Source organism: Acanthopagrus latus, chromosome 4 (genome assembly GCF_904848185.1).
Source record: "Acanthopagrus latus isolate v.2019 chromosome 4, fAcaLat1.1, whole genome shotgun sequence".
Classification (NCBI taxonomy): domain Eukaryota; kingdom Metazoa; phylum Chordata; class Actinopteri; order Spariformes; family Sparidae; genus Acanthopagrus; species Acanthopagrus latus.
The window spans coordinates 3,329,853-3,351,180 of NC_051042.1; the positions used below are offsets into that span (position 1 = coordinate 3,329,853).

Below are 21,328 nucleotides of genomic sequence, written 5' to 3' on the forward strand. Positions count from 1 at the left end.
ATTTCCTCCCTCACCAAAGTGATGTTTTAACTTCCTACTCTGATCATAATCATTCAGTTTTTTCTGTTTAAATTGTCATGCAGAATAATGGCATGATTCAAAAGTACTAGTTTGCCAATACATTTTTAATGGGATTTTGACATTTTGATAAAGAATTTAGAATAATAACTTGTGGGTTGAACCTTCACTTCTGAAGAATTAACTGGTGGATTTCTGGTAGTTGCTGTTGGATATGATATTTCCTGCCGTTTGCCTTTGACGAGTGTGAGTTTCCCAGCCTACCTTCCTGCTGGGCTGATATTTCTGTTTCCCTAGAGGCCTCGCATCGGCTGTTTGACCGACAGCAGTGATCTTTATACTGCTGCTAGACAGAACGGAAAAGGTGAATTGTTTTGTGTAGACACTAGCAACACCATGGCTGCTCACAGTAACTTTCTACAACCCAATCCTTAATTTTTTTAATACCCCTCTCTGACTTAACATAAGAAGTAAGGCCTCCTTTGCAGGAAAAGACACTTGATGTTGATTTAGGAAATAAAATGTAATGTCCAGTGCAAATAAAGCTCCTTGAATCAACTTAGAAATCAATGAAAACGTTTCTTTTCATATCTCAAAAACTTACCTGGAATCTTTACATTTTAAGTTTTAAGTAATCCACTTAATTTTGACTGTACATACATGTGTACAGTGCACACACAGGAAACACACAGAGGAAATGCTTGTGGCTAATTCAACATACTTTTAATGGTGCTGGTTGGCCAAAATGTAAACAAAACAAGGCACAAGGTTTAGCACGGCGTGAAGTAACTGATCCCATGGCAACATTATACTTCCAAAAGTATTGTAAGAACTGTAGTTTCCACACTTGATTGAGCATGATTAATCCCCCAAAAATAGAGACAACAAGATCTGTATTTTATAAGATTCATATTAACCTTTTTATGTTGCACTGTGAATATTTTTAGATCTAACAGTAATCTGTGGTTCTGGGAGGGGACACAGTGTCAGTCTCTGAAATCCCCTGATCCAAAACATTATGAAATTATGTGAGGTGAGAAGATTACTTAGATGTTTTGGATACATTGTCATCATTTCATGCTACACATTAAGATGTATGTTTGTGTATTCTGGCTCCCCCCTCTGGCAGCCCTGCCAATTAGTTTATGTATGTGTGTATGCTGCTTTCAGATAGATGTGATATGTTAAAGGCCGTTCTTTAGTCCTCCTCCACCAACCCCTTATCTGTGTCTTTAAACCCCTTCATTTTTAGCGTCCTCTTCTCCCACACCTCTCCTTTTCCTCATCCAAATATGTACTCCTCTTCCTTCTCCTTCCTCTCCCCTTGCGCTGCAGCTCTGCATCAACCTGTCTCTGGAAGTGCAGTAAGGAGAGTAAAAGCTGGGTTCTATTATGTTGCAGATGTCCAGTGGAATGCTGATGAACACTGTATGCACTCATCGACCCCTCCACCACTGTATAACCCACACTGGTCAGTGAGCGAGTTGAGTTTATGAGGCCGCAGACTAACGGCTTCAGCCTGAGCCAAACTTCAGGCACAGATTATCTCCTTCCTCTCTCTACACGCCAGAGGCAGTACACTATCACATTGTGAAATTACACCTTTCCAACGCAGCTCCCATCCCTTCATCGCAGAGGTCAGAGGGCGAGCAGGAGTCAGGGGGTGGCAGGGCCTCGGAGCAGAGAAAGAACATTCTGTGCCAGAGAAATGCAGCACTGGTTCCCTCCTGCTGAGCACAAACAGACTGCTGAATGGTTGGTGGGACCACATAGTCTGGAGGAACTGATTGGCTTCTGTGTCAGTAAGGAGGCGGCTGGAAGGTCATCTAATGGGCACTGCCTGATGATGATTTTTTTTGTCATATGGGAGGGACAGTTGAGGTCTCCCACATCCATTTCAGATGTCACTCAAGAGGAAATGACTTTCGGAAATGGATGAATAACTGACTGTTTAAATCACCTGGCAACACATAAATATTGTGTTTAACTTTTGGTATTGCACTGTGTCCAGAGCAGGTGTGCTGAATTAGTTTCACCAATCAAACAACTTTGTATTTGGTTATTATTGGAAGCCAGTATTTGTTCTAAAGCAGCATGAAAAACTGAGTAGTTCAGTGTGATGAAAAACACAAAAATGTACTATGAAACCAGAAACATTTTTATGTTTGTACTATAATTTGCTAGGCGTTATATAGTTTTCAAATCGGTCCATCCCTTGAAGGCGTTGACAAGGTTATGCATCTCCTGTTGGCAAGGAGGATCTCAGGAAGTGCCGTGGCACACACTGAACAGTACATCCCAAAAGATACATACTACTGTTAATTCACACAAACAAAAAGTCATGTACAGCGTGTGATTTTTGGATGCAGCAGTTATCTTGTTATCTCTGCATTGGTTGCTCATTATTGTATGAATAATGCGTTCCACCTCTGGTCGCAAACCAAAGGTTCCTGATGGATGTCTGCGTAAAATGTCATGTAGAGACAGAATTTCACTGTGCTTTTTATGGCAGCCACTTTTCCCAAAAGCACACTTTCTTGAAGAGTTGAGTTGAAGAAATAAAAGATCAAGCAGATGGTTGGAACCTCTCTGTTGTGTTTCAGGCCCGGGAATGACTTCCTATTCCAATTTGACATCTGGTTTCTGGAGCCATACTGTCAGCATCCGGCTCGTTCAGGACCAGAACACAGTAATAAAACAAGTCCAAGTTCCAGATATCCTGGAAACTGATTCTGCAGTCATGATGGATAACGCATTGATGTATGAGTTAAAGGAGTAGCAGTAGGTATATCCTCTGGCCTGCTCTCTTCAGTTTAGTAGACACAAGTGGTGAACTCAACATGTTGAAGCATGTGTCAGCGTTTTATCACTCAGCATCCTATAAACAACGCATGATTTTCCCATAACTTCACTTTGTTTGGTTTCTGTCTAAACACAGCCCCTGGCTAACAGAAGTGGATGACATAATCAAAATGATAGTTTTTCTGTTCATCTAGTTGTTTCTGGTTCAGATGTCCCGGTCCTTTTGTTTATGTCCTGCAGCACACATGCTGGTGAGCATCAGCATACACACAAATAATTTCAAGCAGAGATTTTAACTGTTGCCATAGCAATTAGTGTTTTTGTCTACGGCAGACCTCAATTCTTTGAAGGTCTACAAAATTTCTCTCTGGTGAGTTTCTGTCTCTGTTTGTACTGTCATGTTAACCCAGTGAGGCACTGTCATTGAAGCCAGGTTAAAAGTTGATGCTTACGTTGAGGGAGATTAATAAGGTGTGCGTAAACCAGTGAAATGAACTTCTTTAATGCTCGATTTCAACTCCGCTGCTTTAGTGACAATGGCCACCACGAGGTACGGCTCATTTCTATACAGTCGGCAGGTCGGTCCAGTGTTTTCCTGCTTGAGCTCCTCAATCAGTTTTCCCTGCCATCAGTTACAATATCCTCTTATTTAGAGGGACACCACAGCAACTGCAGGAGTTATTTGGAGCAGTGCTCAGTTGAAAACCTGGTGTGTAGAGGCTTCGGTGAAAGTGGATCTGGAATGAGTGCTACTGGGCTCAACACCAGTCCACCCAGCAAACAACCGGGGTAGACAAAAGCTGTGAGAGGTTGTTTATTGGATATGGTTTAGGTGGTCAGTTGTTTTAAACTAAAGTAACATGCATACAGAATTGCAGCCTGAATGCTCTCTTCTTGCCCGTTTTCAGTCTTTCACAAGCTCTAATCTAGCATCAGAGAGATCATTTGTGTATTGGTTTGTGCGTCTGCATGTGTGTTGTCAGTCGACCGCCACTAAATGCAAATCATTTGTACAGGATTGTAGGCAAAAGTGTCTAGCCAGAAGCTAATTCAGGCTGACTGACTGGTTTTGTGCATTCTTTAGTAGTAGGGGAATAGGGAAATGTGCTTTTACTGTGGGGGAAAATCTGTTTGTTGGTGGTAGATGTGGAGTTAGTGTTGTGAGAACGGGGACACTCAGGCAGGTGTTGTCTTGCGATGCCTTCAGCTGAAGTGCAAAATCAGGTTGTGGCCAGTCAGGGCCTTCAGTCAGTGTCTGATCCAGTTCAAGAGGTTTTATGTGGTAATCCAACATGATATATGTATGCCAGCTATAACCACATTGCATTGGAATGCAGTTCTAGTAATCTCACTAGAACTGCATTCTAATGCTCAATGGTGATATTTGACATGCAGATGTACCACAAGAAACTTAACTATGTTGTTCATTCTATAAATGAGAGTCCCGGATCTAGGCAGACACTTCTGTATATAAGAAGCAAATCAACACAAGATAAAGGGTTGTTAGATATTTTGTGCAATAAGTATCTTGACTTTCTTTTTATATAATTAATACTGTTTATCTTGTTTGTTTAAAGGGGCAATTTGTATGATATCGCCAGAATTTTTGTTTAAAATGTTGAAAAAATTGACAGTGTGATGTTATGTCAAAGCTCCCTCGGCCATATGAAGTTGCAGTGAGTCAGACTGATTAAAGATTAAACATGCTAATTGTTGATTTTTAGAAATTACATTTCTTTTAACCCAGCAGACATGAAAGTGGTATCAATCTTTCCATGTCACTATCAGCTCAAAAAGCAAAATGTTAAGCTATTCCTTTTAAGTAAAGCTAGGGTGTGGCGTAGATTTCCTTAATGAAGCACTTTTAAGCTCTCAGATTGCTTTGAATCAGACTGGGATAAAGAGCAAAATATTTTTTTGATCATCTGCATTTGTATAATTCTTCACCTCTCTCTCTTCCCACCAGAGTGTCCAGAGAAGTGTGTGCGGCGAGCTTGCACAGCGGACGGCGAGTGCTGCCACCCTCAGTGTCTGGGCAGCTGCACAGTCCCTGCTAGTGACACAGCATGTGCGGCCTGTGTGCATTACTTCCACCAAGGACGCTGTGTGGCTGAATGCCCTCCCGGCACCTACAAGTTTGAGGGCTGGCGCTGCATCAGCGCCAAGCTCTGCTCCAAGGTCCACCTTCCCGACTTTGACAGCTTTGTCATCCACGGAGGAGAGTGCATGTCTGAATGCCCGTCTGGGTATATGCGCACCGCACCCAACAGGTGAGTCGCAATTCACCCTGACGCAGGCCGAAATGGAGCCACTGGGTGGAGGTTTTCTTATTGTCAGCCTGACCTTGGTACAAGTTCCACACCCTGCTTTAGTTTCCATTCTAACAAATCATCAGGGCAAAAACTAAGAATACTACAACAACTACAGAAAAGGGCAGGACTTAGTTTTAAGTCATAATAATTTGTTTCTAGCTTAGTCATAGAATCTCTTTGGTCATAACTGGTACTGTCAGACACAGGCGTTAAACTTTTCAAGGCCTGAAATAAAAGATTAAAGGTCAGGGGAGAGCAACAAGAGTTCTGAATATCAATATACGTCAATAAAATGACACTACTTTTACTGTCTGTGTCTGTCTCCAGCATGTTCTGTACAGCCTGTGATGGTCTGTGTGATAAAGTGTGCGACGAGAAGGTCATCGACTCCATGGATGCCGCTCAGTCTCTTGAAGGCTGCACTGTTATCAAAGGGAACCTGCACATCAACATCCGCAGAGGCCGTAAGTACTGCAGTGTACCTCAGTAACACTACAGTAAACACGTCTGCACTATCTCTGCTTCCAGTGCTCTGCAGGAATTTGAAGACATATTTTAGTAACTACAGATTACACCTGAAGTCCAACAAGGTATTCTACCCAGATTTCCCAGTCTGTAAAAGTCAGCTGGTTCTTGACAGCACCTGTGGACCTCTGGAACCTCTGTGTTTCACTGAAAAGTTCACATTAGCGCCCTACAAAGCAGAATGATATAACTGTTTTTGGTAAAAGGCATCCAAAAACAAAGATGTAAAAACTAGTTCCACAGGTTAAAGATGGTATGGTAGCATGACTTGGAATTCGATTAAAGTATTTAAGTGTAAAAAATGCATAAATGAATAAGAATAATTAGACTGATGATAATATAAGAACTAACAGTGATGGATGTGTGTGTTTAGACAACATGGTGGCAGAGCTGGAGAGTTTCACAGGTTTGATCCAGAGGGTGACCGGTTATGTGCGGATCAGACATTCCCACACTCTGAGCTCCCTGGCCTTCCTCCGCAGCCTCAGATACATAGATGGAGAAGACCTCCTGGACGAGTAGGACCACACACAAAACACATAAAACATTTAACTGCAGGTGCACACACAAAAAACAGCTCACAGTCGGAGCTTCACGGTATGAGCACACTGTGAGTTCAGTTCTACTCTTGTGTTTCTCTTAAGGTATCTTTTACCATTGAGGATTCTCTCGAATAGTAATTTATTGTAGTGAATAGCACCATAGTCAATAGACCTGACTAAATATTGACTTGGTGGGAAGTCTGTGTTGTTGCGACACTGTCTTTTAATCTTCGTTTCTCCTGCTGCCGTGAGAGATGTCGTACTCAAGCAGGGTAATTTAGCAGCATTGGTGTTTTTTTTTCTTTCTTTTTTTTGAGTATTTTTTTTTTTTGGGCCTTTTCTGCTTTATTGATAGTACAGCTTGAAGAGTGTGACAGGAAACAGGGTAAGAGAGGGGGAGTGACACGCAGCAAAGGGACCCGCTGCAGAGCCTTGGCACATGGGTCGCGTGCGCTACACACTGAGCTAAGCAGCACCCCAGCATTGGTGTTTTTAATGTGCCTCGTCGAGGTCATTGCTGAAATGTTGGCAGGTTGGAGAGAAAAAGAAAGGATGTTTTGACTGAGACGATAAGTATTTTATGAAGAACAGACTTCCATGTTTTGAGTTGGTAACTGTCGTGACTGATAATAATGGGGAAAAAGAAAATATTATTTTTTTGTTTTGTTGTTTTCATTTTTTTCTGGAAAAAATTATACTGACTGAGGCTAACGGCAGATGTCCCTCAGTATTTTCGAGACCCTGAATGCAGCATAACTTCCAAGAGTCCAAGGAAAGGTTCTGTCAGGGTCATGGAGAGGCCTTCACTCCCTCCTCCGTCTGTTTTTCCTTAAGCTCACAGGAATTACTGTCCCAAGGCCTACATTGCAGTCATTCCTGAACGTCTGGGTGTTTCCCAGTGACTCATAAAAACTATAACTCCTCTTCATCCAGTAAAGAGAAAATGAGACTCGGTTCCCATGTAAATTTCTATCCCACTGTGTGAACCTGTTCCCCTGTTGTCTAACTGGGTTTAACTGGGTCATTAAACCACCAGATAAACATGCAGATCCGAGAAGAGTAAAGTGTCCTGCTGCTAGCTCATGTACAATTAGCACTGCTTTCTCTTACAGAAAAGCTTTATAGGAGTCACTTCCATAAACATTTGACTCTTCATAGTTTACACTGAATGGAAGCCATTATCCATGATGGCCTTCAGGATAGCATCTCACAATGCACACAATAACACCACAGTAAACATTACAGTAAAAGCAGTATCATGAAGCACATTGACATCTCGCTCATTCATCCTCTCTTCTTTCTTCCCTCCAGTATGTACGCTTTCTCAGCATATGACAACCAGCAGCTCCAGTATCTCTGGGACTGGAAGCAGCACAACCTCACCATCAAGGCAGGGAAGCTGTTCTTCAGAGCCAATCCGAAGCTCTGCATGTCCGAGATCCGTAAAATGTGGGAGAAGACAGGTGTCCAGGGCCACTTCGATGAGAGCGATTTCCGAAACAATGGCGACCGAGTCAGCTGTAAGAGTCACAGTCTCAAGCCACAAAAATTCAAAATGCTATGTCCAGTGCATGTGCAGGAGTTACTCCATTTTACAGTTTGTGTCTGGTGTTGTTCTTCACCATGTGTCAGTATTTACTACACTAGCCCGTCAACTAGACTAATTCCTGTACATTTTAACATAGATATTTTGATTCTAACTCTGGTACCCTCACTCCTGTCTCCAGGTGAAAGCACTATCCTACAGTTTAAGTCTAACAGCACCAGTAGTACACGGATCAAACTGACCTGGCAGCGCTACCGTCCTCCAGACTACCGAGACCTCATCAGCTTTATCGTTTACTACAAGGAGGCGTAAGTTTTTCAGATATGCATGTCAGAGAATGTCAGAGAAAATACCAACATATTTTGTCTTATGCACAGATTTAAAAAAGTGCATAAAAACATGCATGGAATCACACTTTGTGCTTTCTAATGCTGTTTTTGGTTTGTGTACATCATTAATGTAATTTATAGGAACTCTGGAATAAAGTTAGTGAATGTTGATTATAATTACATGAGAAACGCAAAATTCAAAAGTCAATTTCTTCAGTAATATACATGAATATAATTGTAGTCAACTTTTTATTTATGAATTGTCGTCTCTCCAGGCCCTTTCAGAACATCACAGAGTTCGAGGGACAGGATGGCTGTGGCTCCAATAGCTGGAATATGGTGGATGTGGAGCTGAGGCCAGACAAGGACTCAGACCCCGGAGTCCTGCTGTCCGGCCTGAAGCCCTGGACGCAGTACGCCATATTTGTCAAGGCCATCACACTCATGGTGGAGGACAAACATAAGCCGAGTGCAAAGAGCAAGGTGGTCTACATCCGCACCAGCCCCTCAGGTAAATATCATCTCTTACAGGCAATAACTACAGTTGTTAACTCTTGTTTTTCAAATAGATTGTTTCATGATGAGTGTGATAGCCTCTCTGGATGTGAGCCAAAGGGGATGGAGAGGAAGACTGTTTTAGTAAACACAGCTGCAGGTCAAAGAGATGGAGGAACACTGATTTACCAAAACTCTAATATAATTAGATGAAATGGAAGACTGCTTTAAATAAATCCAGCCGCACTGAGAAGTCGTTGCAGTGCCGTGATGGCAGAGAATCACATGTGCACCGCAAGACTGTGTTTCCCTGCCTGAGGGGGAGAAGTGCTTGCTACAAGTTCTTAGAAATCAGGATTACTCTGTCAAGCGGCCACAGAGTTACTCTAAGATCAGAATTACAACGTTTTTTGTCTGTCTTTCAGCGCCCTCCATGCCTCAGGATGTGCGAGCGTACTCAAACTCATCCACTCAGCTGGTGGTGCGTTGGTCGCCCCCAGTGTCACCAAATGGAAACCAGACTTACTATCTGGTCAGATGGCAGCAACAGGCTGAAGACCGAGAGCTGTATCAGCACAACTACTGCTCTAAAGGTACACACACACACACATCACATACACGACTTAAAAATTCAGCTTTATTGCCAGTTGAGCACACTTTATATGTCATTAATCACATCCTGTACTTCCTCATACAGAGCTGAAGATTCCCATTAGGATCGCTGCCATTGGTGTGGGAGACCAGGAAGAGGACACCAAGCCCACTAAGCCAGATACGGATGGGCCGGAGAAGGGCCCCTGTTGCCCTTGTCCTAAATCAGTGGAGGACCTCGAGGCCGAGGCTGCTGACGCCTCCTACCGAAAAGTCTTTGAAAATTTCTTGCACAACTCAATTTTTACACCAAGGTAAGACTGTGTTGTTGTAAGACGCAGGTGTTGACTTCTAATTTAAACTTAAACTTAAGATAAATCATTAAAATCCTGAAATAATGTAACACGTACAACACAACCTGTGCACGTGGCAAACCTTTCTTTTCTGCTGTGGTCACTGAGGTCTCCCATTCAGCCAAATATCATGAAATTGAGCACAAATGCTTCAGGAACAACTTGAGTGTGGTGTGTAGCATACTGCCATGTAACTGCTTCTATTCAATACCTACCAAATCCAACAGCTGTTCTTAGGTCCGTTTAAAATGTGTCCACCAAGTTTCATCCATGCTGTTTAAAAAACAACCAGATCAGTTTCAGACTGAGTGTGGAAGGATCTCCAGTAGCTTTGGGATCAAGATGAAACCCAAACGGTGAAAACAATACCTCTCTTTGCTGATGTTGTGATTTCATTTTACTTTTGCCATTTTTTTTTCCCAGTTTTCCCTTCTGGCATCTAGGGGAGGAACATGAACAACCAGTAACTGATAGTATTTAGATTTTCTTTGTCAAATTGTGATGTTTCCATACTCACTAAAACTCCCAACTTTCTCCTCTTCTCCAGGCCACCAGATCGTCGCCGCAGGGATCTCTTTGGAGTAGCCAACTCCACTCACCCGCGCCGCAACCGACTGCACTCCAACAGCAGCACTGTCCCTCCTCTCCAAGCCGCTGGTAACAGCAGCATCACTGAAGTGGAGCCAGTAGACAGAGAGTTTGAGTTTGCGGAGCAGTCGGTGACGGAGCGTGAGCTGCAGATCACTGGCCTGCAGCCGTTCACAGTCTACCGCATAGACATTCACGCCTGCAACCGACAGGTCCAACGCTGCAGCGCCGCAGAGTTCGTCTTCTCCAGGACCAAGCCAGCAGGTTAGAGAAGTGACCTGTTTACAAATACAGTATATGTTAGGTAACGTTTCATTTGCACCGTAGTGTCGGGTATCCTGGTGTGTATTTCTTCTGAAACGCTGATGGTAGCTGGAGAAAGTTGACACTGAGGAATTGAAGAATAAACTCAATCCTTAAGGTTGTTGCCTGTGTGATCACCATGGTAACCTGTTCTGCTTGCGGTTCTCCAGAAAAGGCTGATGACATACCCGGCCAGGTGACCTGGGAAGGCCACGAGGACTGGGTGTTTCTGCGCTGGCCAGAGCCACACCACCCCAACGGACTCATCCTCATGTATGAGATCAAGTTTAAACTGGCTTCTGAGGTGAGAAGACTGATGTACATCAACCTGCTGTTTCTTACAAGAGCTAAGAAATAATTTCAAATCATTTGTACTCTTTGTAACCATTTGTTTATGTGTGCTGTGTAGTGGTGGGTAGAGTCCTGTAATATTAAGCTCAAGTAAAAGACAATTACTTCCATAAGAAATGACTCACATAAAACTAAAAATGACCATTGAGAAAGCTACCCCAAGTGAAAGTAAAAAGGTTCCTAGTTCAAGTTACTTTCCATTGTAATGTTGTTTCATTTATTTGTTATTGCAATTATGAAAACAACATTAATATTGAAGCTGACATTATGTTAACTTCTTGCTAAAGCACACCAATTCAAACCACTGTCTATAAGATTTATTTCATTCAATATCATAACATCAAAGATTAACATTACACATGTAAGAATCAGTCAGCTAACATTAGCTAGTCAGCTACATTTTCGCTCACAGTATGTGTGACCTGCAGAGGTTGGAAGAGAAGTTGAAATCTCAGTGATTTTCAGGAGACACAGCAAGCACTTAATCCTTTCATTTAGAGCAGACTAATTGTAACAAAGGCATGAATGGCAAATGTAGCAAAATAAAAAGTAGATTGCTGGTTTGAATATATACTTGAGAGAAGTACCATTCAAAGAAAAAGCACCAAAGCAATCCCTTGATCTCTGACTTCTGCCTTTACAAAGTTCTTCGTCACTGTTTTTATTTTTTCGTGTATGTCATAATGTCTTCACAGTATGTAATGAGAATGTTTTATTGTTGGGCCATACTTACTAATTAGTAAGTTCTTTGTAGTGGTTTTACAGATGAATGACCCCTGTAAAAAGTGGTGTCAAGGATTATGCATCATATTTCAGCATCAAAATGAAATGCTAATTGTACATGGTAATTATAAAGAAACGGTTTTGAACTCAGAGAAAAAGACATTTTATGCAGAAAAGATGAGCCCTGCCAACAGTAGTCTTGTTTCAGAAATGGTTGGCTGAACCTTATTATTTATATTTATCATGAAGGAGGGTCAGTCAGGTGGTCTTTGATTCTCTTTGGGATTTGGATTTGTACATTTCAGTCAATAACATGCTTTGTTTTCTCTGTATGTGTCTATCAGGCGGAGAAGCACGAATGTGTCTCTGCTCAGCTGTATCAGACCCAGCGTGGCGTTCGGTTATCCAACCTCAGTCCAGGAAACTACTCTGTGAGGGTGCGAGCCACTTCACTGGCCGGCAACGGCTCCTGGACGCACATTCTGGATCTCTATGTGGCTGAACGTAAGAAACATCAGACTGCATCGCTCTTTGTCACTTCACACGACTGATAGCACAGAAACAATGTTTAATGTAATAATTAAAGTGACAAAAATGTTTTCACCCAACAGGATATGAAAACGTCCTCTACACTATGATCTTTGTTCCCATCGCCATCATTCTCCTCATCTGCCTGTTGGGTTCAATGTTGGTGATTTTCAACAGAAAAAGGTGCGTGTTTCTGTCTGCTGTTAATAAAAGTGCACAGCTTTTTATTTCTGTATGTTAAACAAAGCAAAAAGAAAAGATGCAGAAATATAGAATTAGTCCATCTAACCTGAGTATCTTAGCCAACTTAAACATAATTAATTCTGTTGATTTTTAAAAAAATCTTAAATCAGTATTCTGAATTACTCCAACCACGAGTCGTATGAACAGAATACTGCATTTGTCATCATCTTTATTTTTGTGCGTCTGTAAACACTTTTGTTGTTGTGTCTGACAGGAACAGCGACCGGCTTGGAAATGGAGTCCTGTACGCCTCAGTCAACCCAGAGTACTTCAGCGCTGCAGAGAGTGAGTGTGTGAGAAATGTAGTGCATCGAATTATTGTTTCTGTAATGCTGGATCTTTATTAATATCACATGTGATCTGTGCAGTGTATGTACCAGATGAGTGGGAGGTGGCACGGGAGAAGATCTCCCTTAGCCGCGAGCTCGGCCAGGGCTCCTTCGGCATGGTGTATGAAGGCTTGGCAAAGGGAGTGGTCAAAGATGAACCAGAGACCCGCGTCGCCATCAAGACAGTCAACGAGACGGCCAGCATGAGGGAGAGGATAGAGTTTCTCAATGAAGCATCCGTCATGAAGGAGTTCAACTGTCACCACGTGGTATGGACACACACATTAAGATCATACAAACAGCAGAAGGGTCTGAGTTGGTTCTTGTTTAAGGGTGTTGTGCTTGTGCTTTGTCGGGTGCAGGTTCGTCTCCTGGGAGTGGTTTCTCAGGGCCAACCCACTCTGGTCATCATGGAGCTGATGACACGTGGAGACCTGAAGAGCTACTTGCGCTCCCTCCGACCTAAAGAGGTACACGCTGACTTTTACCCGACTCCTGCCCGACAGGTCCCTGCTCCAGACAAAGATAGCTGAGTCAGCTTGATTTGATTGTTGATCATGTGCTGGATTTCATAAAACCTTAAAAGTTGCAGCTGGTGTCTGTGCATTAAGTCCTTACTGAGCCTGAGATATTCTAACGCATTTTCAGATTTTCAGATTCACATTTTTATTATTATTATTATTATTATTATTATTAGCTTTGTATATCATGACTGGAATGTATCATTAAAACATGTGTTGTACTTACATCATAAGAACATTGAAAGTATTTTACATTAAAGTGTGGAATCAGTAAGCAATGCAGACCGAAATTACGTAAAAAGCAGTGCCGGAACAAAAACAAAATCAGACTCATCTGCATCAATCTCTTGCCGCAGTGCATTCTAGGAGGCTTCACAACAGTTTTACCTCTTATATTTGCAGTCATCTGATCAGCACTCATCTACGTGATGAGTGATTATCCTGGCTTCAACTCTCTACTCATGTTGCGTTTATTTCAAAACAAGGGCAATTATTTAAGGGAGGCCCTAACTTTTGAGTCAGCTACAGGACCCTTTTCTTCTTCTGTGGACTCATTCACTCACATTTGCCGGTCTGTCTGTCTGCAGCAGCAGTGGTCGAGCCTGTCGCTCCCTCCTCTGAAGAAGATGCTTCAGATGGCCGGGCAGATCGCAGATGGTATGGCCTACCTCAACGCCAACAAGTTTGTCCACAGAGATCTGGCAGCCAGGAACTGCATGGTGGCTGAGGACTTCACCGTAAAGATAGGAGGTAAATGACTGCAAGCATGACAGAAGCCATGGTCAGCTGTGGAGTCGGGGTTAGGAGCGTGTTCCTTACGTGGAAAAGTCAAATGATTAAGTTCCTGGATGACTTCCTGCCTTTAGGGTAGCTGCAGTGTAGTTCTGCCAACAGGTTTTTTTTTATCCACAGATCCAGAACTGAACTTAAGTTAACAATTTAAATGTCTGTAGCACCAGTGTAGAGTGATCTGTCAGGGATTATAGTTACTGTAGTAATGTGTCCAGGCCTATAAGCTCAATGAAGAGCGCCATCCGGTGGAATATATGGACTCACACAAAAACAAAAAGTCTGAAGATATTTATACCCAACATTTGGTTCAACTTTTGTAAACAGAACCATATTCATCTAATGCTTTTGTTTTTTTATAGATTTTGTCAATGCTTAATTTCCTTCCATCATGTGCCTGTGTGTGTGCGTGTGCGTGTCTGTGTCTGTGTCTGTGTGGGTAGACTTTGGAATGACCAGAGACATCTATGAGACGGATTATTACCGTAAAGGTGGGAAGGGTTTGCTCCCCGTCCGCTGGATGTCACCTGAGTCTCTGAAGGACGGAGTCTTCACCACCAACTCTGATGTCTGGTAAGCAGGTGCACACAAACACAAGCAAACACACATGGAGGCGTAATGTTCTGTGTTTACTGCCTCCACAAATATGTTTAAAGTGTGGTAGTGTTTAATAAATGACACACTGACTGAACTCTCTGTGTAGGTCATTCGGGGTTGTATTGTGGGAGATCGCCACCCTCTCAGAACAGCCCTACCAAGGTCTGTCCAATGAGCAGGTGCTCCGCTTCGTCATGGAGGGAGGGCTGCTGGAGAAACCACAGAACTGTCCCGACATGCTGTAAGACACATTTGCACATTTCTACCTACAAATCAGCTTCCTGTCTGTCTGTCTGTTGTCGCTACATGCGAGTTAAATCACTGTTTACACCACTGTTTACTCACACAAATGGTGAAGCTGCAGCGGAGGAATCAGGATTTCCATACGACACTGCTCTGTTTGGCACTGTGTGCTCCAGGAAGTGTGTGCTCTTAGTATGAAAGAGTCGAGTTTTAATCCACATCAAAGGAGTTGAGCGCATGGCAGACAAATTCGGCCACCAACCACAAAACACTGAGGAAGCATCAGATGGTGAAGTCAGGAGGAGAACACACATGCAGGCACAGGGTTCTTTTAAAGGTCCCGCTTTTTGTCACACTATTTCCATTCTTTGTGATAAGCTCAACTTACACCTGCTTGGTGTAGCTACATAGTTAGCTCGGAGATATGAATTTAAATTTCTTGTCAAACTCTCTGCAAGAAATTAGTGTATTTGCCAAAAAGTCAAATTATTACTTTAATCTTGCTCGCTGTTGTCATGCTTCAGCAATAAAGACTACCTTATAGCACAGCCAAGAATTAATAAGAATTAATTACAGATTAAATAATAAAGATGCTAAATAAAGATAATAAACTTTGGCGCTGCTCGTACTGTGAAAACAAAAGGCGTAACACGTGCATCAAAGCTAAAACTGCTGCAGCTTTTCTGCATTGGATAGGACTGAATTCCTGTCAAACAAAGTATGTGGCACATTTGTTGTAACATAAAGGTTGTCAAGCTTGCTGCACCAGCTGCTGGAGCCTGGTGAAGGTAACATCAGCTCTGTGCTTCATAAACAAGATGCAGAGGGGTTACATGCAGCCATTTTAGCAACAGAAAGCAAACATTTGACTAAAGTAAATATTGGCTTGTCAGTAGGAAGGCAAAGTTCCTCTGGATAGAGTCATTACTACAGGAGGGCATGTTGATGCAGACTGAGCTAACCCTGTGTGTGTGTGTGTGGATGTCTGTGTGTGTCTGTGTAGGTTCGAGCTAATGCGAATGTGTTGGCAGTACAACCCCAAGATGCGTCCAGCCTTCGTGGAGATCATCAGCAGCATAAAGGACGAGCTGGAGCCGTCATTCAAAGAGGTCAGTTTCTTCTACAGTGCCGATAACAAGCCGGTCGACGCTACGCAGCATCACCTGGAAAAGATGGACAACATGGACGACGTCCCTCTGGACCCTCCTCCCTCCACACAACCACAGCAAACCCAAGTCCCCCAACAGACCCCACCCTCCCCAAGCTCAGAAGCTCCACCCGCCCCGTCGTTAGCGCCCAGCTCCCCCTCCTCTCCCTGTACGTCGAGCGCTGCCATGGACAAGCAGCCCTCTGGCCAGCAGGCAGCTAATGGCCTGTCAGGAGCGGGCCTTGCAGCAGGGCCAGGGCTCGGGACGGGCTCAGGCGTCCCGGTGCGGCCGTCTCTGGACGAACTTCCCCCATATGCACACATGAACGGAGGACGCAAAAACGAACGCGCCATGCCTCTCCCACAGTCCTCTGCCTGCTGATCGGATGGAGACACCCACCAGACTGCACACCCTGCCCCCTGCTGCACTGCAGAGCCTGATGTCTCAGTGGGTGCGACCTCTCCTTTTTTGTAAACCATATACAGCAAAAACTTGTCAGCCGGCTGGGTGAGGTTACTCAGTGAGCAGTAAAGACTCACAGGAAGGTGGACAAAACTGTCACTGAGTCCATTTCTCTGCTGTACCTCCACACACTTTTTCATATTATTCTAGTTTTGGTTTGTACCAGCTGGTTCAAACAGTAAAAGAAAGAAAAAAATATATAAATCATTTGGGAGATCTCTCTCTCTCTCTCTCTCTCTCTCTCTCTCTCTCTCTCTCTCTCTCTCTCTCTCTCTCTCTCTCTCTCTCTCTCTCTCTCTCTCTCTCTGTCTCTCTCTCTTTCTTTATGGCTGAAGTTATTTTATAAATTGTTGTTTGTTACTTTTTTATATATATTTCCAAATGGGAAAACTAAATGTGTAGGCCTTTATGATTGACCAGCGTTTGGTCGCTTTTGGGCGGGCATTATGGTGAAACTGTTAAGCATATCTAATGAAAAAGTACTTCAGAGGGGTCTCTGTCCCTTGTTGCTCTGCAGGCTGGGTGTCAGCGTAATGCCGGGCCAACAACCAATCTGCTGAAAAAAAACAACCGGAGGGTTAAAGGTCAAATCTGCCAAATTTGTTGCCAAAATTGTACTTTTTGTCAAAAATCTCTTTTCTGCAGTCTTTCCCTGTAATTCTCCAACAAACCGGATAGAAAATGCGAGCAACAAAAGAAGCACTTTGATCTGCCGCCACACCATTCTGAAACTCTACGATCAAAGGGATATTAACTTCCCTCTACAGTCCTACACTACTCCTCTCGTTCTGTTTGATATCTATAGACACTGTACTTAAGAGTCATGGACCTTGGTTACATCAGTTTATCTGAAATTGAGCCACATCCTCTCACAAAGTGCTGTTCTGTTACGGTTTAAACGCCAAATCTAGTCAATAAAAAAGCAAAAAAAAACAGATAAACCTTGAAGCATGGACTGCGGAGGGAAGGCATAAAGAGGACAATAAACACTATATCTATAATGGGATTTGCTCCGAGTTCAGAGGCTTACTTGTTGTTGTATACAAACAGGTATTTTTTCAGACTAGTCATAGTCTCCGACATTTGCAGCATCTCTACGTGGGCAGAGCATTTATGTACGCACCAGTTGTTTGTGTCACTTTTCTAACTTTTATACAGTTGGAGACATTCATCATGTACAGAAAGAAGCTGCTATTCCTTATTTCTCTTGTGGTTGTAATATAGTTAATATCTATATATAAAAAGAGAAAAAAAGTCCTTCAGGTTGGATCTACGAACGTTTCCACTACAGTCCATTTTTTTAATGCTTGTACTCGTGTAAAGTGTATCTGGAGCTGGTTTCGTTCCGTGTTTGCGTAAAGGTACGACAATTTGCCTTGTGTTGTGAAACACCGGTAACTTCCCCTCCCATCCGACTAGAGGACAGTGATGGTACCAGTAACCATCGATGCTCTCATGTTCTCTCGGGACGCCTCAACCTCTGGTCTCTTGGGTGTAGACTCAGAGGTCGGGTGTCACTGCTGAGTCCCAACTAAATCTCAGGTCAAAGAGAAAAGTTAAATCCTTCTCTACTTTCCTTTTATCTTTTGTTTGTGCTGACACACTTTGAGACATCCAGCCTGGTGTGTGTGTGTGTGTGTGTGTGTGTGTGTGTGTGTGTGTGTGTGTGTGTGTGTGTGTGTCTGAATCTATGTCCCTCTGTAATTTAACTTTCCTCGATCATTAAAAAAGAGCAGTGTGTCCAAGTCAAGAGGGATTTCCAGTTGTGGAGGCGTCCTGACACTCATTGTGTGAAGTCCTAATACTGACACAAGTGTTTTAAAAGGTTATCAGACTAGTTTGAATATATTTAGATACATTAATAAATCAAATTGTGAGTTAATTAAGATGGAGCGTAAAACATTTTTTTCAGCTTAGCTTCCTTGTACCTCCAATTAGTTTTTTTTTTTAATAAAAAGTCAAAAGACTTTATTTGTTCTTCATTCAGTCAGTTGATCACATAAATTCAAACTCTATTTTCCACCAGCTTATTTTAATTTTCACGTCCCTCGTTTTCCTTTTTTCAGTGGGTCTTGGTGCTCATTTAATACTGTGTCTTTTCCCTGTTCCCCCCTATTTGGGCCCTTTTAGCTAGTTACCTAGCTGAAGCTAACTTTAATCATACAGGAGCACACCAGCGGATGCATGTAATGTTAATCATATATATATGGTTCTGCATACTGCTGTAGCATCGTAGTATAAACTTTGGTGTCAGTAGGTAAAGCATTTTAGCTAGCCAGAAACTGCTAAGAAAGTTATTTGGCTAATGTCATCTAGAGCTTTTTAGTTAACTGTGTTTGATTCAAGAAAAGAGGGGATGAATTACACACTGCTGCAAAAATATCAAGGATAACACGACACAAAGTCCAGGACTTATTTTCACTAAAGACGACAGACGAGCACTTAAAGATGAGGATAAAAGCCCGCTAACTTTGTTAGCATAGCGTCATAATGAAAGTTGGGAACTGTCTGGGGAAAGTAGAGCACTGATGTTGATGATGATGATGATTAAATGTGGGCCAAGAACAAAATGAATTAGGAAAACTAAAAAACCTTAAAAAATGAAAGTGTAAAATTACATTAAAGGAACCATTAAGCTTTATATTTCTTTCTCTCTCTATTTTTCTGTATTCATTTTTACTTGCTGATAACCTTTTATTAAATGTTGTCAGTTTTAGGTTTCCATGTGTTTGCGCCATGTAATAACACTGTCTTCGAGGTACAAATAAAAAATAAAAAAAAACTAATTTATTTCATGCAGCAGTGAACTTTCACACACTTATTTTTCTGAAGGCCTGTCAGTCAGATGGTCTCACTTTCTGCTCATCAACTTCTCTCTTGAATCAAGGGTGGTTTTTCTGTATGCTGCTAGTCATCCACATTGTGTATCTTTTTCCAACATGCTGACAAGTCTTTGTAGATGATTGCTGAAGTTTAATTGGGTTGAGAAACGAGTGAATTTGTCTTACAGCACTGAAAGATTTTTTAATGCTTGGGGGGGAAAACAAGATTTCACAACTGAGGGTCCTCTGAGGTACAAATGCTCTTGAGGCTCTTCTCTTATTCTGAATGTGTTCTTTTGTTAAAATATTGAATATAAATGGGAGAACTGGAAGTGGTGCAGATTGCTTGAGGTTTACAGAAGAAACGCATCACAGAAATATATAAAGAGGAGTATGATCAGAGCGGACCACGTGGAGATGATATTTAAGGCTCATTCACCTCAAAGTGTTAAGATTCCCAGCCCAGATGTTTGCTTATTTATGTTATATTTTTATGAAGTGTAAATCACTGTACAAATTCCCCACAAGTCTTTTTTTTTTCCTTCTGATATTTTGATGTTCTTTTGCCCTTTTTGGGGGGGAAGGTTTTGTTATCCCTTCAACCATCCATCTACCTCACTTCTTTTTTTTTTTTTTCTTCTTCTTCTTCTTTTTTAAAATCTATTTACATGTACAGAAAAACATCTCATCTCTGTTTGTTCGGCTGTAATGACGACCCTACTGAGTGCTGTTAACATGGTCAAATTCAAACCACAAACCAAACCATCCTGATTGGGGGAAGAAGAGAAGGGCCCAGTACAACAACAGAAAACTATTTTTTACATTGTATGAAATATGAAAAAACAGTGTTACATAGATATGGACTAATGCGCCTGATGATAAGCACTTCACTTTGTATTTGTTGTCTACATTGTACAAATTACACACAGACGTGACATTTCTGGCTGCAGACACAGCAGACTGGATATATCTTCATCTAGATGTCAGGAGTTTTGGAAATACCTTCAGGAGATAAACGAGTTTTGTCGAACAAACTTTTGTACAATTCAAATAGAAAACTCGGATGCTTGACTTGAATTATAATGTAGTTATAATACATGAGAGGCACCATCTGGAGCTGGCAGAGGGTGTCAGTTGTGGAAGAAACACCAACCTTTCAAAACTGATAAATGACCTGTTAAGTTTTGTTTTCTCCATTATTAGGAGTACCATGCTGTGAGTGAATGTGAGTTACTACCGAAACATCCGAGTCTTCCTCTGCTCATTGTTTTCCTGAGAGTAAAAATGCAGTTACTGTATCTTTTGTTTGAACATTTTGACCCATAAGTGATGGAATTGGATGCATCTATATTTGAGACTACAAGTACATGTGTAAAGAGGGACATTATGGGACTTGTCAGTATTTGTTTTTTGGCAGCTTGACATTTTGTCAGTGCTTGATATCTCTGTTTTTTGGTACAGTAAAAATAATAAGACACGTTAACAGTTAATGACATTTCCAATTCTCCCTCCTGTGTAAGAATGAACGGAGCGACACACTGGACACAGTCACACATTCTCAAATGGGCTTTAACTTTCTTACTGGAAGCTGTTTGTTTCTCATCAGTAATGAGTGAGTGTGGAGTAGCACTTAGAGGGAAGTCAGTCATATTTAACAACATCTCGTTTCCTGTTAATGTGTTGGTTGACAGAATAATGTTCAGGTTCTTGAGTTTAAAAGCATCTTCACTCTTCACTTTTTTGTGAGTTTCGTCCTTTTCTAATGAGGCAGGTTTGTAGTTTCCGTGATCAGGATGGTCTTTCAGTGTTTGTGGTCTGATTTTTGCCTCACTTTTACCACTGGAACACCTCACAGAGCGGACATAAAATCGAACAAATTTCCTATTTTCCTTTTGTCACATTGATTGCCAATTTGTTATCAAGATTTTGATGTGTGTAAATTATTCATAGCCTTCTGACTCTTGCGTTTCTGTTGAAATGATCTCTTAGACTGAGGTTTCATTTTTGGTTTTCTTTTGTACATGCTGTTGTAAGAATTTTTCCTGTTATCAATATATTCTGAGTACTGGGGAAAATGTATTGGCTGAAGGAAAAGAGAATGTCTGTTTCTCTGATTCTTTTTTTCTACACAAGATTTAAGATGAATAAAAATGTATGCAAACTGTTTC

The 21,328-nt window shown here is 41.9% G+C and overlaps 1 protein-coding gene across 2 annotated transcripts in view; it reads left to right on the forward strand.

The window, feature by feature from the left end:
* The window catches only part of LOC119017814 (insulin-like growth factor 1 receptor), a 46,100-nt gene extending 24,774 nt beyond the window's left edge, over positions 1–21,326 (forward strand). The window contains exons 3-21 of one of the 2 annotated variants that reach the window (XM_037094872.1): positions 4,787–5,090; positions 5,460–5,596; positions 6,031–6,175; positions 7,511–7,719; positions 7,927–8,053; positions 8,350–8,585; positions 8,995–9,162; positions 9,267–9,474; positions 10,061–10,365; positions 10,575–10,708; positions 11,823–11,982; positions 12,090–12,189; positions 12,464–12,534; positions 12,618–12,847; positions 12,941–13,048; positions 13,690–13,849; positions 14,332–14,461; positions 14,592–14,726; positions 15,732–16,257. In XM_037094872.1, the coding sequence (XP_036950767.1) occupies positions 4,787–5,090; positions 5,460–5,596; positions 6,031–6,175; positions 7,511–7,719; positions 7,927–8,053; positions 8,350–8,585; positions 8,995–9,162; positions 9,267–9,474; positions 10,061–10,365; positions 10,575–10,708; positions 11,823–11,982; positions 12,090–12,189; positions 12,464–12,534; positions 12,618–12,847; positions 12,941–13,048; positions 13,690–13,849; positions 14,332–14,461; positions 14,592–14,726; positions 15,732–16,257 (3,593 nt within the window). Of the gene's footprint in view, positions 1–4,786; positions 5,091–5,459; positions 5,597–6,030; positions 6,176–7,510; positions 7,720–7,926; positions 8,054–8,349; positions 8,586–8,994; positions 9,163–9,266; positions 9,475–10,060; positions 10,366–10,574; positions 10,709–11,822; positions 11,983–12,089; positions 12,190–12,463; positions 12,535–12,617; positions 12,848–12,940; positions 13,049–13,686; positions 13,850–14,331; positions 14,462–14,591; positions 14,727–15,731 lie in introns of both variants that reach the window. The other variant, XM_037094871.1, reaches the window with a different exon arrangement.
* The last annotated feature ends 2 nt before the right edge of the window (positions 21,327–21,328 follow it).